Below are 20253 nucleotides of genomic sequence, written 5' to 3'. Positions count from 1 at the left end.
ACACTTCATTAAGCGTTTTGGCTTAAAGGTCGACTTTGGGCAAAAATGCAAAAAATAAACTGCATGACTGATCAGTGCACCATAATACCAGGTCATTTAATGCTTAAAAACGAATTATATGAATAAGATATTTGGCTACAGAAGTTCCATTTCTTACCAATCTCTACAGCTTCTGTCCAAAATCAAATCAGGTGACAGGACATCAACACATATTTTTATTTAACTAGGCAAGTCGGTTGAGAACAAATTCTTATTTACAATGATGGACGACACTGGGCCATTTGTGCGCCGCCCTATGGGACTCCCAATAAAGGCCGGATGTGATGCCTCTAGCCTGAGATGCAGTGCTTTAGACCACTGCACCGCCTGGGAGCCCAATGTTTTAATGTCACATACACAAGTACAGTGAAATGTCTTTCTTGCATATTCAAATCCCAACAATGCAATAATCAATAACAATGTATTACTAGAAAAAAAAACACGAGAAATGTGAAGATGTATTAAGAACACAATAACTAAGTAAGCATACTATATACAGGTTCAGTTCCAATACTATATTAACAATGTGCATGGATACTGAAGTGATGGAGGTAGATATGTATTGAATAAGGGGACTAGGCATCAGGATATAAGATAAACACATACGCTGAGCTTGTATGTAAGTGGGTGTTTGTAGTCAGTATAAATGTATGTACATGTTATGTGTGAGTGAGTAAATGATAGAGTATGAGTGTGTAGGGACCTGTGAGTGTAGGAACCTGTGAGTGTGCATAGAGACAAAAATGAAAATGTCAATAAGGATACAAGATTGATTTAGGTAGTTCGTGTAGCTATTTTGTTAGCTCTTTATCAGTGTTATTGCTTGGGATAGAAGCTGTTCAAGAGCCTGTTGGTGCCAGACTTGATGCACCGGTACCGCTTGCCGTGCGGAAGCAGAGGGAATAGTCTGACTTGAGTGGTTGTCTAATGATTTTCCGGGCCTTCCTACCACACCGCCTGATATAGATGTCCTGGATGGCAGGGAGCTCGGCCCCAGTAATGTACTGGTCTGTCCCCACCACACTCTCTAGCGCCCTGCGATCAAAGACGGTGCTATCGCCGCACTAGGCAGTGATGCAGCCAGTCAATATGCTCTCAATGGTGCAGCTGTAGAACCTTTTAAAGATTTGAGGGCCCATGCCAAACTTTTTCAACCTCCTGAGGGGAAGAGGTCTTCTTCGCGACTGTGTGCGTATTTAGACCATTTTAAGTCTTTAGTGTTTTGGACACCGAGGAACTTGAAGCGGTCTACCTGCTCCACTGCAGCCCCGTCGATGTGGATTGTGGCGTGCTTGCTCCTTTGTTTCCTGTAGTACACAATCAGCTCTTTGGTCTTGCTGACGTTGAGGGAGAGGTTGAAGCACACACCCCTGTGGAGCCCCTGTGTTAAGGGTCAGCGTGCCGGAGGTGATTTTATCTACCCTCACCACCTGGGGGCGGCCCGTCAGGAAGTCCAGGAACCAGTTGCAGAGGGAGGTGTTCAGACCTAGAGTCCTATACTTGGTGATGAGTTTTGAAGGGAACATGGTGTTGAACGCTGAGCTGTAGTCCATGAACAGCACTCTCACATAGGTATTCCTCTTATCTAGGTAGGTGAGGGCAGTGTGGATAGCAATTGAGATTGCGTCATCTATGGATCTGTTGGGGCGGTATGCAAATTGGAGTGGATCTAGGGTGTCTGGGATGATGGAGTTAATGTGTGCCATAACCAGCCTCTCAAAGCACTTCATGATTACAGATGTGAGTGCTACAGGGCAATAGTCATTGTGGCATGAAGCCTTAGATTTCTTGGGAACAGGAATGATGATGGTCATCTTAAACATGTAGAGATTACAGACTGGGACAAGGAGAGGTTGTTCTGCAGCTGTTCTGCATATCCTCTGAGAACGGCCCCGCGGCCTTGCGTGGGTTGACCTGATTTAAAGATCTTTTTCATCTCGGCCTCGAAGAGCGAGATGACCAAATCATCTGGGTCGGTGACGGTACTCACACCCAGCATGCTGTTGTTGTCAATGCATAAAATGCATTGACTTTGTCTGGTAGAGCGGCATCATTGGGCAGATCAAAGTTGGGTCTTCCTTTTTGTAATCCGTAATGGACTGTAGCCCCTGCCACTTGAGGCAGGCGTCAGAGACTGTGTAATATGATACCACTTTATTCCTATATTGTCCTTTTGCTCGTTTGATGACTCTGCAGAGTTATAGCGGGACTTCTTGTGCTTATTCCTGTCCTTGGCCATAGCCTCAGGGTTGTCTACGAAAGCTCTGTATGTGGTATTCCTGTCCTTGGCCATAGCCTCAGGGTTGTCTACGAAAGCTCTGTATGTGGTATTCCTGTCCTTGGCCATAGCCTCAGGGTTGTCTACGAAAGCTCTGTATGTGGTATTCCTGTCCTTGGCCATAGCCTCAGGGTTGTCTACGAAAGCTCTGTATGTGGTAGTCCTGTCCTTGGCCATATCCCCAGGGTTGTCTACGATGGCTCTGTATGTGGTAGTCCTGTCCTTTTAATTTAGCTCCAACCTCAGTGTTAATCCAGGGCTTTTGATTGGGGAAGCAGCTAACCCTCACGGCTGGGACAACGTCGTCGATACTGGATAGCTAAAGTGGCTAGCTTTGCTAATGAACTGACTACGTCGGCAGTGGCGCCCATGACCACACATTGACGAACCACCAACGGCACACCACATTTCTGTTTGAAAATGTAGATGAGGGGTGAGCTTGGACAGTTTTTCGGGACCAAAGTCGACCTTTAATTACTTTTCCGACTTTATAAGTGGTTATAACAGTTTATCCAATCAATGTCTACTCTTGTGTTTCAGAATGTACCATTCTATTTGGTTCTTTGATCAGTCAATACATTTTTCAGAGACAGATCAAAGATGTCATTATCAGGGAAAACTCTTGCGATATCATGCACATTAGATATCCAACTGAATTTTTATGTTTATACCTTACTGTACAGTATAAGAAACTGGTGAGTCTATGTTAAATAAACAAATGTTTGCTTATTTCAGATTACTTTGCTCAACACTTGGGGGAGTATATGAATGTCCTCTCTGCTCTGGAAACCCTAAACGTCGCCATCTTGAAGGCCATGGACAAAACTAAAGAGGTAAACCTTTGTGTGAACTATTTTGAGACATCATACCCATCCATGCTCAAGGGTTACTGTCAAATAGATGAGTGAATTCAAAAATACTTAGAAAATATACCCTTCTTTCCTCTGCACCTTGAAGTAATCACTGATGTAACAGGATTGCATAGGTGAAAGCAAGAGTTCACAGCTTGGTAACTGTGGGCCACAGAATATACTCTATACCTACAGTGCTTAGTGAAAGTCTACCCCGTATCTTTTCAAGTACTGTGGTGGCAGCATCACGTTATCGGTATGCTTGTCACCGGCAGGTACTGGGGACTTTGTCAGGACTTTGTCAGGACTTTGTCAGGTTCAAAATAAATATGAAAGGAGCATAGCCCAGATAAAAAGTGAGAGAGAATCCTACCTCAGTCTTCTGAATACCTGACGATGGGATAGTTTTTTATTTTTCAGAGGGACAATACACACATTGTTATGCCAAAGACACACCAGAATGGCTTTCCAAGAGGTGTTGAGTGTTCCTGAATAGTCTCAGACCCGACTTAAATTTGTGTGAAAATCAGTGAGGTTTGAATATTGCTGTCCATCAATGATTCCCAACCAAATGTACTAATCTTGAGCAATTTTGACAAAAACAATGGATTCCTGTCCTTATGTTGCCCTAAGATTTGTGCAAATTTGGTAGAATCTTATTCAAAATTATTGACAGCTGTAATGGCTTCCAAAGGTGCCGCTACCAAGTATTAACTCATGGGTGTGAAGACATACTCAATTAAGATATCTCCGTTTTTTTTTTCTCATAAATGTTCTATAATTTGGCTTTTACTTTGGAAGTGTGCAGTAGCTTGTGTAGATCAATACATTTAAAAAATGAATTTAATAAAAATAAAATAAACTCAAATTGAAGGCAGCAAAATATGAAAACTGTGCAAAGGGTGTGTAGACTTTCACTAGGTACTGTATGTTTTGTATTATGAACTGTAAATGCTACACAGTCCATTGAATGGGAGCTATATAATATATTCTATAGGGTATAGATAAAGCCAGCTGAATATACCTTACGATATAGGTTACAGAATATACCTTATGTAGAATATACAGTGCATTTGGAAAGTATTCAGACCCCTCCCCTTTTTACACATTTTGTTACGTTACAGCCTTATTCTAGAATGTATAAATAAAACCTTTTCCTCATACAGTTTTGCAAATTTATTAAACAAAAACTGAAATACCTTATTTATAGAAGTATTCAGACCCTTTGCTATGAGACTCGAAATTGAGCTCAGGCGCATCCTATTTCCATTGATCATGCTTGAGATGTTCCTACAATTTGATTGGAGTCCACCTGTGGTAAATTCAATTGATTGGACATGATTTGGAAAGGCACACACCTGGCTATATACTGTACCTTACGATATAGGCTACAAAATGTACCCTACCTATGTTTTGTATTAGCATTAAACACTCCACAGTCCATGGACTGAGGGCTAGTTTCCCTCCATTCAGCTGATTCATGACTTTGAGACGAAACGGCTCCCCAGCACAGATGGAGGCAATCTAGTGTGCCTCATAAAAATGATGAGTCAAGCAACAATATTGGTGTAGGAATAGTCCAGCCACGCAGATCTGCATTCATTAGCATCATATTATGGTCTATATAATGCTTTTTTTTATAGCTGAGACATTTTATCGAGCTTCCCAGAGCCCATACAGGAACATTGGGAAGCTGGCTAGCTAACTGTAGAGTTTTGCAGTGCACAGTCAGCCCTTCCCATTGTGGCTAAAGAGGGAAGATGTAAAAGGAATTGTATGGCCAAGTGCTTGATGGGATTCCTAAGTCACCCATTGTAGCAAATGTACAGTATATACACTGAATAAAAATATAAACGCCACATGCAAAAATGTCAAAGATTTTACTAAGTTACAGTTCATATAAGGTAATCAGTCAATTGAACTAAATTCATTAGACACTAATCTATGGATTTCACGTGACCGGGAAAACAGATATACAGTGCCTTGCGAAAGTATTCGGCCCCCTTGAACTTTGCGACCTTTTGCCACGTTTCAGGCTTCAAACATAAAGATATAAAACTGTATTTTTTTGTGAAGATTCAACAACAAGTGGGACACAATCATGAAGTGGAACGACATTTATTGGATATTTCAAACTTTTTTAACAAATCAAAAACTTAAAAATTGGGCGTGCAAAATTATTCAGCCCCTTTACTTTCAGTGCAGCAAACTCTCTCCAGAAGTTCAGTGAGGATCTCTGAATGATCCAATGTTGACCTAAATGACTAATGATGATAAATACAATCCACCTGTGTGTAATCAAGTCTCCGTATAAATGCACCTGCACTGTGATAGTCTCAGAGGTCCGTTAAAAGCGCAGAGAGCATCATGAAGAACAAGGAACACACCAGGCAGGTCCGAGATACTGTTGTGAAGAAGTTTAAAGCCGGATTTGGATACAAAAAGATTTCCCAAGCTTTAAACATCCCAAGGAGCACTGTGCAAGCGATAATATTGAAATGGAAGGAGTATCAAACCACTGCAAATCTACCAAGACCTGGCCGTCCCTCTAAACTTTCAGCTCATACAAGGAGAAGACTGATCAGAGATGCAGCCAAGAGGCCCATGATCACTCTGGATGAACTGCAGAGATCTACAGCTGAGGTGGGAGACTCTGTCCATAGGACAACAATCAGTCGTATATTGCACAAATCTGGCCTTTATGGAAGAGTGGCAAGAAGAAAGCCATTTCTTAAAGATATCCATAAAAAGTGTCGGTTAAAGTTTGCCACAAGCCACCTGGGAGACACACCAAACATGTGGAAGAAGGTGCTCTGGTCAGATGAAACCAAAATTGAACTTTTTGGCAACAATGCAAAACGTTATGTTTGGCGTAAAAGCAACACAGCGCATCACCCTGAACACACCATCCCCACTGTCAAACATGGTGGTGGCAGCATCATGGTTTGGGCCTGATTTTCTTCAGCAGGGACAGGGAAGATGGTTAAAATTGATGGGAAGATGGATGGAGCCAAATACAGGACCATTCTGGAAGAACCTGATGGAGTCTGCAAAAGACCTGAGATTGGGATGGAGATTTGTCTTCCAACAAGACAATGATCCAAAACATAAAGCAAAATCTACAATGGAATGGTTAAAAAATAAACATATCCAGGTGTTAGAATGGCCAAGTCAAAGTCCAGACCTGAATCCAATTGAGAATCTGTGGAAAGAACTGAAAACTGCTGTTCACAAATGCTCTCCATCCAACCTCACTGAGCTCGAGCTGTTTTGCAAGGAGGAATGGGAAAAGATTTCAGTCTCTCGATGTGCAAAACTGATAGAGACATACCCCAAATGACTTACAGCTGTAATCGCAGCAAAAGGTGTCGCTACAAAGTATTAACTTAAGGGGGCTGAATAATTTTGCACGCCCAATTTTTCAGTTTTTGATTTGTTAAAAAAGTTTGAAATATCCAATAAATGTCGTTCCACTTCATGATTGTGTCCCACTTGTTGTTGAATCTTCACAAAAAAATACAGTTTTATATCTTTATGTTTGAAGCCTGAAATGTGGTAAAAGGTCGCAAAGTTCAAGGGGGCCGAATACTTTCGCAAGGCACTGTATCTGTTGGTCACAGGTATCTTTAAAAAAAGGTAGGGGTGTGGATCAGAAAATCAGTCAGTACCTGGTGTGACCACCATTTGCCTCATGCAGCGCGACACATCTCCTTCACATAGAGTTGATCAGGCTGTTGATTGTGGCCTGTGGAATGTTGTCCCACTCCTCTTCAATGGTTATGCGGAGTTGCTAGATATTTGCGGGAACAGGAACAAGGTGTCATACAGGTCGATCCAGATCGTCACAAACATGCGCCATGGAAGAACTGGTACATTTTCAGCTTTCGGGAATTGTGTACAGATCCTTGAGACATGGCCGTGCATTATGATGCTGAAACATGAGGTGATGGCGGCGGATGAATGGCACGACAATGGGTCTCGTGATCTTGTCACGGTATCTCTGTGCATTCAAATTGCCATCGATAAAATTCAATTGTGTCTGTAGCTTATGCCTGCCTATACCATAACCCTACTGTAACCATGGGTCACTCTGTTCATGATGCCATACATGCTGTCTGCCATCTGCCCGGTACAGTTAACTGGGATTCATCCATGAAGAGCACACTGCTCCAGCATGCCAGTGGCCCTCTAAGGTGAGTATTTGCCCACTGATGTCGGTTACGACGCCGAACTGCAGTCAGGTCAAGACCCTGGTGATTACGCCGAGCACGTAGATGAGCTTCCCTGAGACGTTTCTGACAGTTTTGCAAACCCACAGTATCATCAGCTGTCCAGGTGGCTGGTCTGAGACAATCCCGCAGGTGAATAAGGTGGATGTGGAGGTCCTGGGCTGGTATGGTTACACGTGGTCTGTGTTTGAGGCCGGTTGGACATACTGCCAAATTCTCTAAAACGATGTTGGAGGTGGCTTATGGTAGAGAAATTAACGTTCAATTCTCTGGCAACAGCTCTGGTAGACATTCCTGCAATTAGCATGCCAATTGCACTCTCCCTCAACTTGAGACATTTGTTTTATTGTGATGTGAAAAAAACTGCACTTTTTGGAGTGGCTGTTTATTGACCCCCAGCACAAGGTGCACTTCCGGCGCCGACAGAGATGGAAACTATGCAGTTTTTTGTTTTTTTACGTGTTATTTCTTACACTAGTACCCCAGGTCATCTTAGGTTTCATCACATACAGCCGAGAAGAACTACTGAATATAAGATCAGCGTCAACTCACCACCAGTACGACCAAGAATATGTTTTTCGCGATGCGGATCCTGTGTTCTGTCCTACAACCAGCGCCACGGGATGGTTCCCATGCAGCGACCCAAAAAAACGACTCAGAAAAAGAGGGAAACGAAGCGGTCTTCTGGTCAGACTCCGGAGACGGGCACATCGTGCACCACTCCCTAGCATTCTTCCTGCCAATGTCCAGTCTCTTGACAACAAGGTTGATGAAATCCGAGCAAGGGTAGCATTCCAGAGGGACATCAGAGACTGTAACGTTCTCTGTTTCACGGAAACGTGGCTCACTGGAGAGACGCAATCCGAAGCGGTGCAGCCAGCGGGTTTCTCCACGCATCGCGCGGACAGAAACGAACATCTTTCTGGTAAGAAGAGGGGCGGGGGCGTATGCCTTATGGCCAACGTGACATGGTGTGATGAAAGAAACATACAGGAACTCAAATCCTTCTGTTAACCTGATTTTAGAATTCCTCACAATCAAATGTAGACCGCATTATCTACCAAGAGAATTCTCTTCGATTATAATCACAGCCGTATATATCCCCCCCCAAGCAGACACATCGATGGCTCTGAACGAACTTTATTTAACTCTCTGCAAACTGGAAACGATTTATCCGGAGGCTGCATTCATTGTAGCTGGGGATTTTAACAAGGCTAATCTGAAAACAAGACTCCCTAAATTTTATCAGCATATCGATTGCGCAACCAGGGGTGGAAAGACCCTGGATCATTGTTACTCTAACTTCCGCGACGCATATAAGGCCCTGCCCCGCCCCCCTTTCGGAAAAGCTGACCACGACTCCATTTTGTTGATCCCTGCCTACAGACAGAAACTAAAACAAGAAGCTCCCACGCTGAGGTCTGTCCAACGCTGGTCCGACCAAGCTGACTCCACACTCCAAGACTGCTTCCATCACGTGGACTGGGAGATGTTTCGTATTGCGTCAGCCAACAACATTGACGAATACGCTGATTCGGTGTGCGAGTTCATTAGAACGTGCGTTGAAGATGTCGTTCCCATAGCAACGATTAAAACATTCCCCAACCAGAAACCGTGGATTGATGGCAGCATTCGTGTGGAACTGAAGGCGCGAACCACTGCTTTTAATCAGGGCAAGGTGTCTGGTAACATGACTGAATACAAACAGTGCAGCTATTCCCTCCGCAAGGCTATCAAACAAGCTAAGCGCCAGTACAGAGACAAAGTAGAATCTCAATTCAACGGCTCAGACACAAGAGGCATGTGGCAGGGTCTACAGTCAATCACGGACTACAGGAAGAAACCCAGCCCAGTCACGGACCAGGATGTCTTGCTCCCAGGCAGACTAAACAACCTTTTTGCCCGCTTTGAGGACAATACAGTGCCACTGACACGGCCTGCAACGAAAACATGCGGTCTCTCCTTCACTGCAGCCGAAGTGAGTAAGACATTTAAACGTGTTAACCCTCGCAAGGCTGCAGGCCCAGACGGCATCCCCAGCCGCGCCCTCAGAGCATGCGCAGACCAGCTGGCCGGTGTGTTTACGGACATATTCAACCAATCCCTATACCAGTCTGCTGTTCCCACATGCTCCAAGAGGGCCACCATTGTTCCTGTTCCCAAGAAAGCTAAGGTACCTGAGCTAAACGACTACCGCCCCGTAGCACTCACATCCGTCATCATGAAGTGCTTTGAGAGACTAGTCAAGGACCATATCACCTCCACCCTACCTGACACCCTTGACCCACTCCAATTTGCTTACCGCCCAAATAGGTCCACAGACGATGCAATCTCAACCACACTGCACACTGCCCTAACCCATCTGGACAAGAGGAATACCTATGTGAGAATGCTGTTCATCGACTACAGCTCGGCATTCAACACCATAGTACCCTCCAAGCTCGTCATCAAGCTCGAGACCCTGGGTCTCGACCCCGCCCTGTGCAACTGGGTACTGGACTTCCTGACGGGCCGCCCCCAGGTGGTGAGGGTAGGCAACAACATCTCCTCCCCGCTGATCCTCAACACTGGGGCCCCACAAGGGTGCGTTCTGAGCCCTCTCCTGTACTCCCTGTTCACCCACGACTGCGTGGCCACGCACGCCTCCAACTCAATCATCAAGTTTGCGGACGACACAACAGTGGTAGGCTTGATTACCAACAACGACGAGACGGCCTACAGGGAGGAGGTGAGGGCCCTCGGAGTGTGGTGTCAGGAAAATAACCTCACACTCAACGTCAACAAAACTAAGGAGATGATTGTGGACTTCAGGAAACAGCAGAGGGAACACCCCCTATCCACATCGATGGAACAGTAGTGGAGAGGGTAGCAAGTTTTAAGTTCCTCGGCATACACATCACAGACAAACTGAATTGGTCCACTCACACAGACAGCATCGTGAAGAAGGCGCAGCAGCGCCTCTTCAACCTCAGGAGGCTGAAGAAATTCGGCTTGTCACCAAAAGCACTCACAAACTTCTACAGATGCACAATCGAGAGCATCCTGGCGGGCTGTATCACCGCCTGGTATGGCAACTGCACCGCCCTCAACCGTAAGGCTCTCCAGAGGGTAGTGAGGTCTGCACAACGCATCACCGGGGGCAAACTACCTGCCCTCCAGGACACCTACACCACCCGATGCTACAGGAAGGCCATAAAGATCATCAAGGACATCAACCACCCGAGCCACTGCCTGTTCACCCCGCTGTCATCCAGAAGGCGAGGTCAGTACAGGTGCATCAAAGCTGGGACCGAGAGACTGAAAAACAGCTTCTATCTCAAGGCCATCAGACTGTTAAACAGCCACCACTAACATTGAGTGGCTACTGCCAACACACTGTCAATGCCACTGACTCTACTCCAGCCACTTTAATCATGGGAATTGATGGGAAATGATGTAAATATATCACTAGCCACTTTAAACAATGCTACCTTATATAATGTTACTTACCCTACATTATTCATCTCATATGCATACGTAGATACTGTACTCTATATCATCGACTGCATCCTTATGTAATACATGTATCACTAGCCACTTTAACTATGCCACTTTGTTTACATACTCATCTCATATGTATATACTGTACTCGATACCATCTACTGCATCTTTCCTATGCCGTTCTGTACCATCACTCATTCATATCTTTATGTACATAATCTTTATCCCTTTACACTTGTGTGTATAAGGTAGTAGTTTTGGAATTGTTAGGTTCGATTACTTGTTGGTTATTACTGCATTGTCGGAACTAGAAGCACAAGCATTTCGCTACACTCGCATTAACATCTGCTAACCATGTGTATGTGACAAATAAATTTGATTTGATTTTGTAATGATCATGCTGTTTAATTAGCTTCTTGATATGCCACACCTGTCAGATGGATTTTCATATCAAAGGAGAAATGCTAACTAACAGGGATGTAAACAAATTTGTACACAAAATTTGAGAGGAATAAGCTTTTTGTGGATATGGAACTGTTCTGAGATCTTTTATTTCAACTCATGAAACATGGGAACAACACTTCACATCCTGCATTTATATTTTTGTTCAGTGTATATCTCCCCGACACACGATTTTACCACTGCACATTGTCAGTGTTTCAGTCAGGTTTCCTTCATGATACACCAGAGGTTATATAGTGCCTTCAGAAAGTATTCACACCCCTTGACTTTTTCCACATTTTGTTATGTTACAAAGTGGGATTAAAATGGATTTGTCTTTTTTTTTTGTTAACGATCTACACAAAATGTCGAACTGGAAGAAAAATTCTAACATTTGTTAAAATATACACTACCATTCAAAAGTTTGGGGTCACTTAGAAATGCCCTTGTTATTGAAAGAAAAGCACATTTTTTGTCCATTTAAAATAACATCAAATTGATCAGAAATACAGTGTAGACATTGTTAATGTTGTAAATTACTTTTGCACCTGGAAACTGAAGATGTTTTTTATGGAATATCTACATAGGCGTACAGAGGCCCATTATCAGCAACCATCACTCCTATGTTCCAATGGCACGTTGTGTTAGCTAATCCAAGTTTATAATTTTAAAAGGCTAATTGATCATCAGAAAACCATTTTGCAATTATGTTAGCACAGCTGAAAACTGTTGTACTGATTAAAGTAGCAATACAACTGGCCTTCTTTAGACTAGTTGAGTATCTGGAGCATCAGCATTTGTGGGTTCGATTACAGGCTCAAAATGGAACAAATAACTTTCTTCTGAAACTCGTCAGTCTATTCTTGTTCTGAGAAATGAAGGCTATTCCATGTGAGAAATTGCCAAGAAACTGAAGATCTCGTACAACGCTGTGTACTACTCCATTCACAGAACAGCGCAAACTGTCTCTAACCAGAATAGAAAGAGGAGTGGGAGGCCCCAGTGCACAACTGAGCAAGCGGACAAGTACATTAGAGTGTCTAGTTTGAGAAACAGACGCCTCACAAGTCCTCAACTGGCGGCTTCATTAAAAAGTACACGCAAAACACCAGTCTCAATGTCAACAGTGAAGAGGCGACTCCGGGAAGAAAAAGCCATATTTCAGACTGGACAATAAAAATAAAATATTAAGATGGGCAAAAGACTACAGCCACTGGACAGAAGAACTCTGCCTAGAAGGCCAGCATCCCGGAGATGCCTCTTCACTGTTGACGTTGAGACTGGTGTTTTGCGGGTATTATTTAATGAAGCTGCCAGTTGAGGACTTGTGAGGCGTCTGTTTCTCAAATGTGCTTTTCTTTCAAAAACAAGGACTTTTCTAAGTGACCCCAAACTTTTGAACGGTAGTGTATATAAAAATAAAACACTAAAATACAGTATCTTGATTAGATACTGTAAGCATTCAACCCCCAATACATGTTAGAATCACGTTTGGCAGCAATTACAGCTGTGAGTCTTTCATAGTAAGTCTCTAAGAGCTTGCCACAGCTGGATTGTGCAACATTTGCTCATTATTCTTTCCTAAATTATTCAAGCTCTGTCAAATTGGTTGTTGATCATTGCTAGGCAACCATTTTCAAAACTGTAACTCTGCTACTCCGGAACATTCTCTGTCTTCTTGGTATGCAACTCCAGTGTAGATGTGGCCTTGTGTTTTAGGTTATTTTCCTGCTGAAAGGTGAATTAATCTCCCAGTGAATCACACCAGCCTTCACTTTGGCTCCCCATTCTGTCCAGCTCAGGCGTTCGGTGTCGCCTTCCTTCTAGCTTCTGCCGAACCTGCTGCTGGTAAATGCCCTTCACTCTCCTAGTTTTTCCTGAGTGCTTTATCATTTTGCACTATCGCAGTGACTTTGATTTAGCTTTCAAAGTATTAGTAGCCATATTATAAGATCAACATTTGCAAAACAACTAGTTTTCATAACTCTGAATATCCTTGTAATTTTTGTCCAAAATGAAAAGGCCTGCTGTCGTACAAGGTTAGTAGCTGCATTTTACGATATATACATGGTTTCCGGATACTTCCGTAAAGCCCAGCTCATTGGTTATCTAGCTAGCTTTGTTTGATCCCGGTTGGTGCTTATTTGACAAAGATATAGCCGTTCAAGTGATGGCCGCCGGCATCGTCGGCGTGCCATGAAGGCTTCGCTCTCTGACCAAATATGGTGTCCTATAGGATATACTACACCCCTAATGATATAGCGAAGTCTTGTTATGTTCTAGGATCTCTGAGGAATACATACGAACGTGATTTCACTTGTTGATACAACGTTTAGGGTGAGATTTTCACAGATTCCTTTCTTTGCAAATTGAACGAGTGGAAATAGAAAATCAATTGTGCAAGCTATATGGACCTTTTTTAGGATATGAAAAATGATTTTTTTTTCTAACAAAACAACACTTCACGGTATCTCTGGAACCCTTTGGATGATAAATCAGAGCAAGATTTCAGAATGTAAGTACACATTTCACCTTCAGTGGTGAATTTATCAAACCTATCGCGGTGAAAAGTGTTTTGTTAGGAGCTCTCCTCAAACAATAGCATGGCATTCTTTTTGCAGTAATAGCTAGTGTAAATTGGACAGTGCAGTTATATTAAATTCCTGTTAAGCTTTCAGCCGATATAAGACACTTATATGTACCGATATTTGTTGTTTCTCTGAAATCTGCGATCTTGACATAACACGCTGCACGATTTACAACTGTCTCGTAGACGCGATGCCGATCCTTAATGATGACAAGCATACCCATAACATGAAACCACCACAATGCTTGAGGGTAGGCAACAACACATACGCCACACTGACCCTCAACACGGGGGCCCCTTAGGGGTGCGTGCTTAGTCCCTTCGTGTACTCCCTGTTCACCCAAGACTACATGGCTGCGCACGACTCCAACAACATCATTAAGTTTGCAGATGCACGACGGTGGTAGGCCTGATAACCGACGATGATGAGACCGGCTACAGGGATCACTGCTCGACTGAGGGACCTTACAGATAATTGGATGTGCGGGGTACAGAGATGAGGTAGTCATTCAAAAATCATGAGTCCATGCTTATTATGTGACCTGTTAAGCACATTACTCCTGAACGTGTTTAGGCTTGCCATTACAAAGGGGTTGAATACTTATTGACTCGACATTTCAGTTTTTAACTTTGAACTAATATGTAAAAAATATCAAAAAACAATTCTACTTTGACATTATGGGGTTTTGTGTGTAGACCAGTTACAAAACAAATCTAAATGTAATCAATGTTTAATTAAGGCTGTAACACAACAAAATGTGGACAAAATAAAGGGGTGTGAATACTTTATGAAGGCCCTGTAAATGGCCTTACATTTCAGTGATGCCTTCATATGCCAGCTATATGTTTTTGGATTTATATAGTTAATTATTGCATACACGTTTTCTACAGATAGGAATAGGTGAGAAACTAAGTAGACCTACCTTGGTTCGTAAAGGACATATTAAAAACTCCAATACAAGGTGCCTTTTCTTTCAGTTGCCTATTTATTATCTTTATGGTTGATATTATCCAAAAAGAAAAATGTGAAGACTATGACAAAAATCAACATGTTGGACAAACCTTGGAGTCTGGGATCTAAAGATCATGGTCATTTGGTTGAATCTATTGTAAAACTTTATTTCAAGGTGTGTGTCACGCCCTGACCTTAGAGACGTTTTATTTCTCTATTTGGTTAGGTCAGGGTGTGATTAGGGTGGGCATTCTATGTTTCCTATTTCTTTGTTTTTGGCCGAGTGAGGTTCCCAATCAGAGGCAGCTTTCTATTGCTGTCTCTGATTGGGAATCATACTTAGGTAGCTTTTTTCCCACCTGTATTTTGTGGGTAGTTATTTTCTGTTTAGTGTCTGAACCTGACAGAACTGTTTTTTGTTTTTTCACTTTGTTCGAGTGTTTTTGAGTAATAAAGAATCATGAACACTTACCACGCTGCGTTTTGTCCATGCCTTCCGACGAGAGACGTTACAGTGTGACTATACATTTCTTACAAACCACAATTCATTCATTTGTTCACCATTTGTAAGCTGTTGTAAATTATTGTCAATTGTCAATGTATTTTTTTACATTTGTAAGTAACTGTTGTATTTAGGCAACAAACTATTTTATGAATGAGACCAGATTTCAATGATTAGCCAACTGTACAATAATAAGAAGACTTTAATATCAGACATTAAAAGAAAGTATTATCGAATCTACCTCAAGAAGATAACTTTTTTTCTTTCTTATCTGTGACGGAGACGTATATTAGCCAGCCCAGGAATCAGTGAAGCACATCAGTGAAGGAAGGAGAAAACCCAGCTATCCCTGTTAGAAAAAGAGGGCTTTTACTGCATAATTATGCACCCTGACACAATTAAAGCCCCATTCATTCATGCACTTTCTTATTCACTGTCAGAAGGAAATCCATAGAGGTTTTCACTAGCGATTGTTAGCAGCTGTACTCTGTCATAAATGTCATCACCAAGGCCCTAGACTAGAATTCCCCCATGGTATTAATCAACAGTAGCAAGGGTAGCCTCCTAAATTGCACCCTATTCACCATATAGGGCACTACTTTTGACCATTGCTCATAGGGCTTTAATAAGGGTCAAAAGTAGTGCACTATGTAGGGAATAGCGTGCCTTTTGGGACACTACTAGGTTGTCATTGTACATTCTAGTGGGGTGCTCCACTACAATTACTCCATTAACCATCCTGCACCATTCCTCTAGGTCGGCTTAAATTACAGTCTTGTTACGACGAGTCTCCCACTAGTTAAAGATGGAATAGATGTTTTCTTTTTTTAATGAAAACCGTTCAATATTTGAAATGGCTAAGAATCATGCATGCTGTGAAACATAGCGATTGAATTGGAGTAAAACATCTTATGAGCTTTCACCCTTATCTCTTGATGCTGTAGCTGTCGTGAGCATAACAGCTTTTAGAATGAATTAGGGTTTTCCGAATAAAGGTTGCCAACCTGTTCCCTCTCGCTCCCTTTCTCTCTTACTCCCCTCCTGTGTCTCCCCACCCCTGCTCCCCTCTCCCCCACCTTTCCCTACCTATCCTCTGCCCACTCTTCTACCCCCTCTCTCCCACCCCTCCTACTCTCCTCTATCCCCATCTCCTCTCCCCCATCTCTCCCTCGTTAGGAGTACCAGGGCTCCTCTGTGCTGGGACAGTTTGTGACCCGCTTCATGCTGAGGGAGACCTCCAGCCAGCTGCTCTCTCTTCAAATGTCCCTGCAGTGTGCCATGGAGGCTGTGGAGGAGCAAAGCAGCCCTGCACCGTGAGTCACTAGGGCTCAACACACCTAAAGACTATGGCAGCACCATACTACTGAATACCCAGTCTCAAATACACAACAGCACCTCAGGAATCAACACCACACCAGCTGCACCTCACTACTTTAAAAAACTATGAAATTACCTCACCTCTCAACACCATTCCAGCCACAAAGTCACTACTAAATAATTCTGTAGCGGTATTGTTAGCGAGGGGCAGCACATGGTGAAAGCACACCACCACATTACTAAATACTATGGCACCACCTCATTACTAAATACTATGGAACCACCTCACTACTAAATACTATGGCACTACCTCATTACTAAATACTATGGCACCACCTCATTCCTAAATACTATGGAACCACCTCATTACTAAACACTGGAACCACCTCACTACTAAATACTATGGCACCACCTCATTACTAAACATTATGGCACCACCTCGTTACTAAATACTATTGAACCACCTCATTACTAAACACTATGGCACCATCTCACTACTAAATACTATGGCACCACCTCATTACTAAACATTATGGCACCACCTCGTTACTAAATACTATGGCACTACCTCATTACTAAATACTATGGCACCACCTCATTATTAAATACTCTGGCGCCACCTCATTACTAAATACCAAGGCACCACCTCATTACTAAATACTATGGCACCACCGCATTACTAAATACTATGGCGCCTCCTTTCTGTTCATCTGTGGTAGTCCTCTATGCGCTACAGTGCCCTTTGGGGCTGCTAACTGGCCCAGCAGTAGAAGTGTCCCAGTCATACACTCCTTCTGCTCTGTCAGCGGGACAGGCAGGCACACAGAGTCTTAACCTGCTGGAGAAAACAATGTTTCTCCATCCATCTACTCTGTCACACAAATGCACACACAGAGACACCCACAGACTCAGATGCACATGCACACACAATTTACTCTGTTACACACATACATAAACACACACACTTAATCTATGAATGGTTAGGGTCAGCCCTGAGCAGTCAACACCATGTCCTCCACTTCCCAGCGGGATAATTACAATGTTGGGCTTGTCATTTGGAATTGGAACTATCCACAAAATCGCTTTCACCCTTCTTTGTTGTGTTTTGGTTGGACCAATGTACTGCTGCTGCCTACCGTCTACTGCTGCTACCATTTATTGCTGCTACTGTCTACTGCTGCTATGTCTATTGCTACTACTGCCTACTGATGCTACCTTCTACTGTCTGATTCTACTGTCTACTGCTGCTTCCGCCTGCTGCTGCTACTGGCTTCTACTGCTACTGTCTACTGCTGCTACGTCTATTGCTACTACTGCCTACTGATGCTACCTTCTACTGTCTGATGCTACCGTCTACTGTCTACTTGCTGCTACTGGCTTCTACTGCTACTGTCTACTGCTGCTTCCGCCTACTGCTGCTACCGTCTGCTGCTGCTACTGCTGCTCCAGTCTACTGTCTACTGATGCTACTGCCTACCGTTTACTGCTGCTATCGCCTGCTCCTGCTTCCGTCTACTACTGCTACCGTCTACTGCTGCTACCGCCTACTGCTACCATCTGCTACCACTGCTGCTCCAGTCTACTGTCTACTGATGCTACTGCCTACAGTTTACTGCTGCTATCGCCTACTACTGCTACCGCCTACTGCTGCTACCGCCTACTGCTGCTACCGCCTACTGCTGCTACTGCCTACTGCTGCTATCGCCTGCTCCTGCTTCCGTCTACTGCTGCTATCGCCTACTGCTGCTACTGCCTACTGCTGCTATCGCCTGCTCCTGCTTCCGTCTACTGCTGCTTCCGTCTACTGCTGCTTCCGTCTACTGCTGCTTCCGTCTACTGCTGCTTCCGTCTACTGCTGCTACTGCCTACTGCTGCTATCACCTGCTCCTGCTTCCGTCTACTGCTGCTACTGCCTACTGCTGCTATCGCCTGCTCCTGCTTCCGTCTACTGCTGCTTCCGTCTACTGCTGCTTCCGTCTACTGCTGCTTCCGTCTACTGCTGCTTCCGTCTACTGCTGCTTCCGTCTACTGCTGCTTCCGTCTACTGCTGCTACCGTCTACTGCTGCTACCGTCTACTGCTGCTACCGTCTACTGCTGCTACCGTCTACTGCTGCTACCGTCTACTGCTGCTACCGTCTACTGCTGATACCGTCTACTGCTGCTACCGTCTACTGCTGCTACCGTCTACTGCTGCTACCGTCTACTGCTGCTACCGTCTACTGCTGATACCGTCTACTGCTGATACCGTCTACTGCTGATACCGCCTACTGCTGTTACCGTCTACTGCTGTTACCGTCTACTGCTGTTACCGTCTACTGCTGCTACCGTCTACTGCTGCTACCGTCTACTGCTGCTACCGTCTACTGCTGCTACCGTCTACTGCTGCTACCGCCTGCTGCTGCTACTGTCTGCTGCTGCTACCGTCTACTGTGTACTGCTGCTACCGCCTACTGCTGCTACCGCCTGCTGCTGCTACCGCTTACTGCTGCTACCGCCTACTGCTGCTATCGCCTGCTTCCGTCTACTGCTGCTTCCGTCTACTGCTGCTTCCGTCTACTGCTGCTTCCGTCTACTGCTGCTTCCGTCTACTGCTGCTTCCGTCTACTGCTGCTTCCGTCTACTGCTGCTTCCGTCTACTGCTGCTTCCGTCTACTGCTGCTTCCGTCTACTGCTGCTTCCGTCTACTGCTGATACTGTCTACTGCTGATACTGTCTACTGCTGATTCTGTCTACTGCTGATTCTGTCTACTGCTGATTCTGTCTACTGCTGCTACCGCCTACTGCTGCTACCGCCTACTGCTGCTACCATCTACTGTCTACTGCTGCTACCGCCTACTGCTGCTACCGCCTTCTGCTGCTACCGCCTTCTGCTGCTACCGTCTACTGCTGCTACGATCTACTGTCTACTGCCGCCTACTGCTGCTACCGCCTACTGCTGCTACCGCCTACTGCTGCTACCGCCTACTGCTGCTACTGCCTACTGCTGCTACTGCCTACTGCTGCTATCGCCTGCTCCTGCTTCCGTCTACTGCTGCTTCCGTCTACTGCTGCTTCCGTCTACTGCTGCTTCCGTCTACTGCTGCTTCCGTCTACTGCTGCTTCCGTCTACTGCTGCTACTGCCTACTGCTGCTATCACCTGCTCCTGCTTCCGTCTACTGCTGCTATCGCCTACTGCTGCTTCCGTCTACTGCTGATACTGCCTACTGCTGCTACCGTCTACTGCTGCTACTGTCTACTGCTGCTACCGTCTACTGCTGCTACCGTCTACTGCTGCTACCGTCTACTGCTGCTACCGTCTACTGCTGCTACCGTCTACTGCTGCTACCGTCTACTGCTGCTACCGTCTACTGCTGCTACCGTCTACTGCTGCTACCGTCTACTGCTGCTACCGTCTACTGCTGATACCGTCTACTGCTGATACCGTCTACTGCTGATACCGTCTACTGCTGATACCGTCTACTGCTGATACCGTCTACTGCTGATACCGTCTACTGCTGATACCGTCTACTGCTGATACCGTCTACTGCTGATACTGCCTACTGCTGATACCGTCTACTGCTGATACCGTCTACTGC

At 44.4% G+C, this 20253-nt stretch overlaps 1 protein-coding gene across 3 annotated transcripts in view; it reads left to right on the top strand.

Annotated features, from left to right (window-relative positions):
* necab3 (N-terminal EF-hand calcium binding protein 3) overlaps positions 1–20253 on the top strand; it is a 78207-nt gene that overhangs the window by 31198 nt on the left and 26756 nt on the right. For all 3 annotated transcript variants that reach the window (XM_020483949.2, XM_031825679.1, XM_031825680.1), the window contains 2 exons: positions 3053–3150; positions 16536–16672. In XM_020483949.2, the coding sequence (XP_020339538.2) occupies positions 3053–3150; positions 16536–16672 (235 nt within the window). The remainder of the gene's footprint in view (positions 1–3052; positions 3151–16535; positions 16673–20253) is intronic.

The sequence above is a fragment of the Oncorhynchus kisutch genome, linkage group LG5, assembly GCF_002021735.2.
Source record: "Oncorhynchus kisutch isolate 150728-3 linkage group LG5, Okis_V2, whole genome shotgun sequence".
Lineage (NCBI taxonomy): Eukaryota > Metazoa > Chordata > Actinopteri > Salmoniformes > Salmonidae > Oncorhynchus > Oncorhynchus kisutch.
Note: the sequence above shows the minus strand (reverse complement) of the source record. Positions and strands in the feature narration are given on the sequence as shown.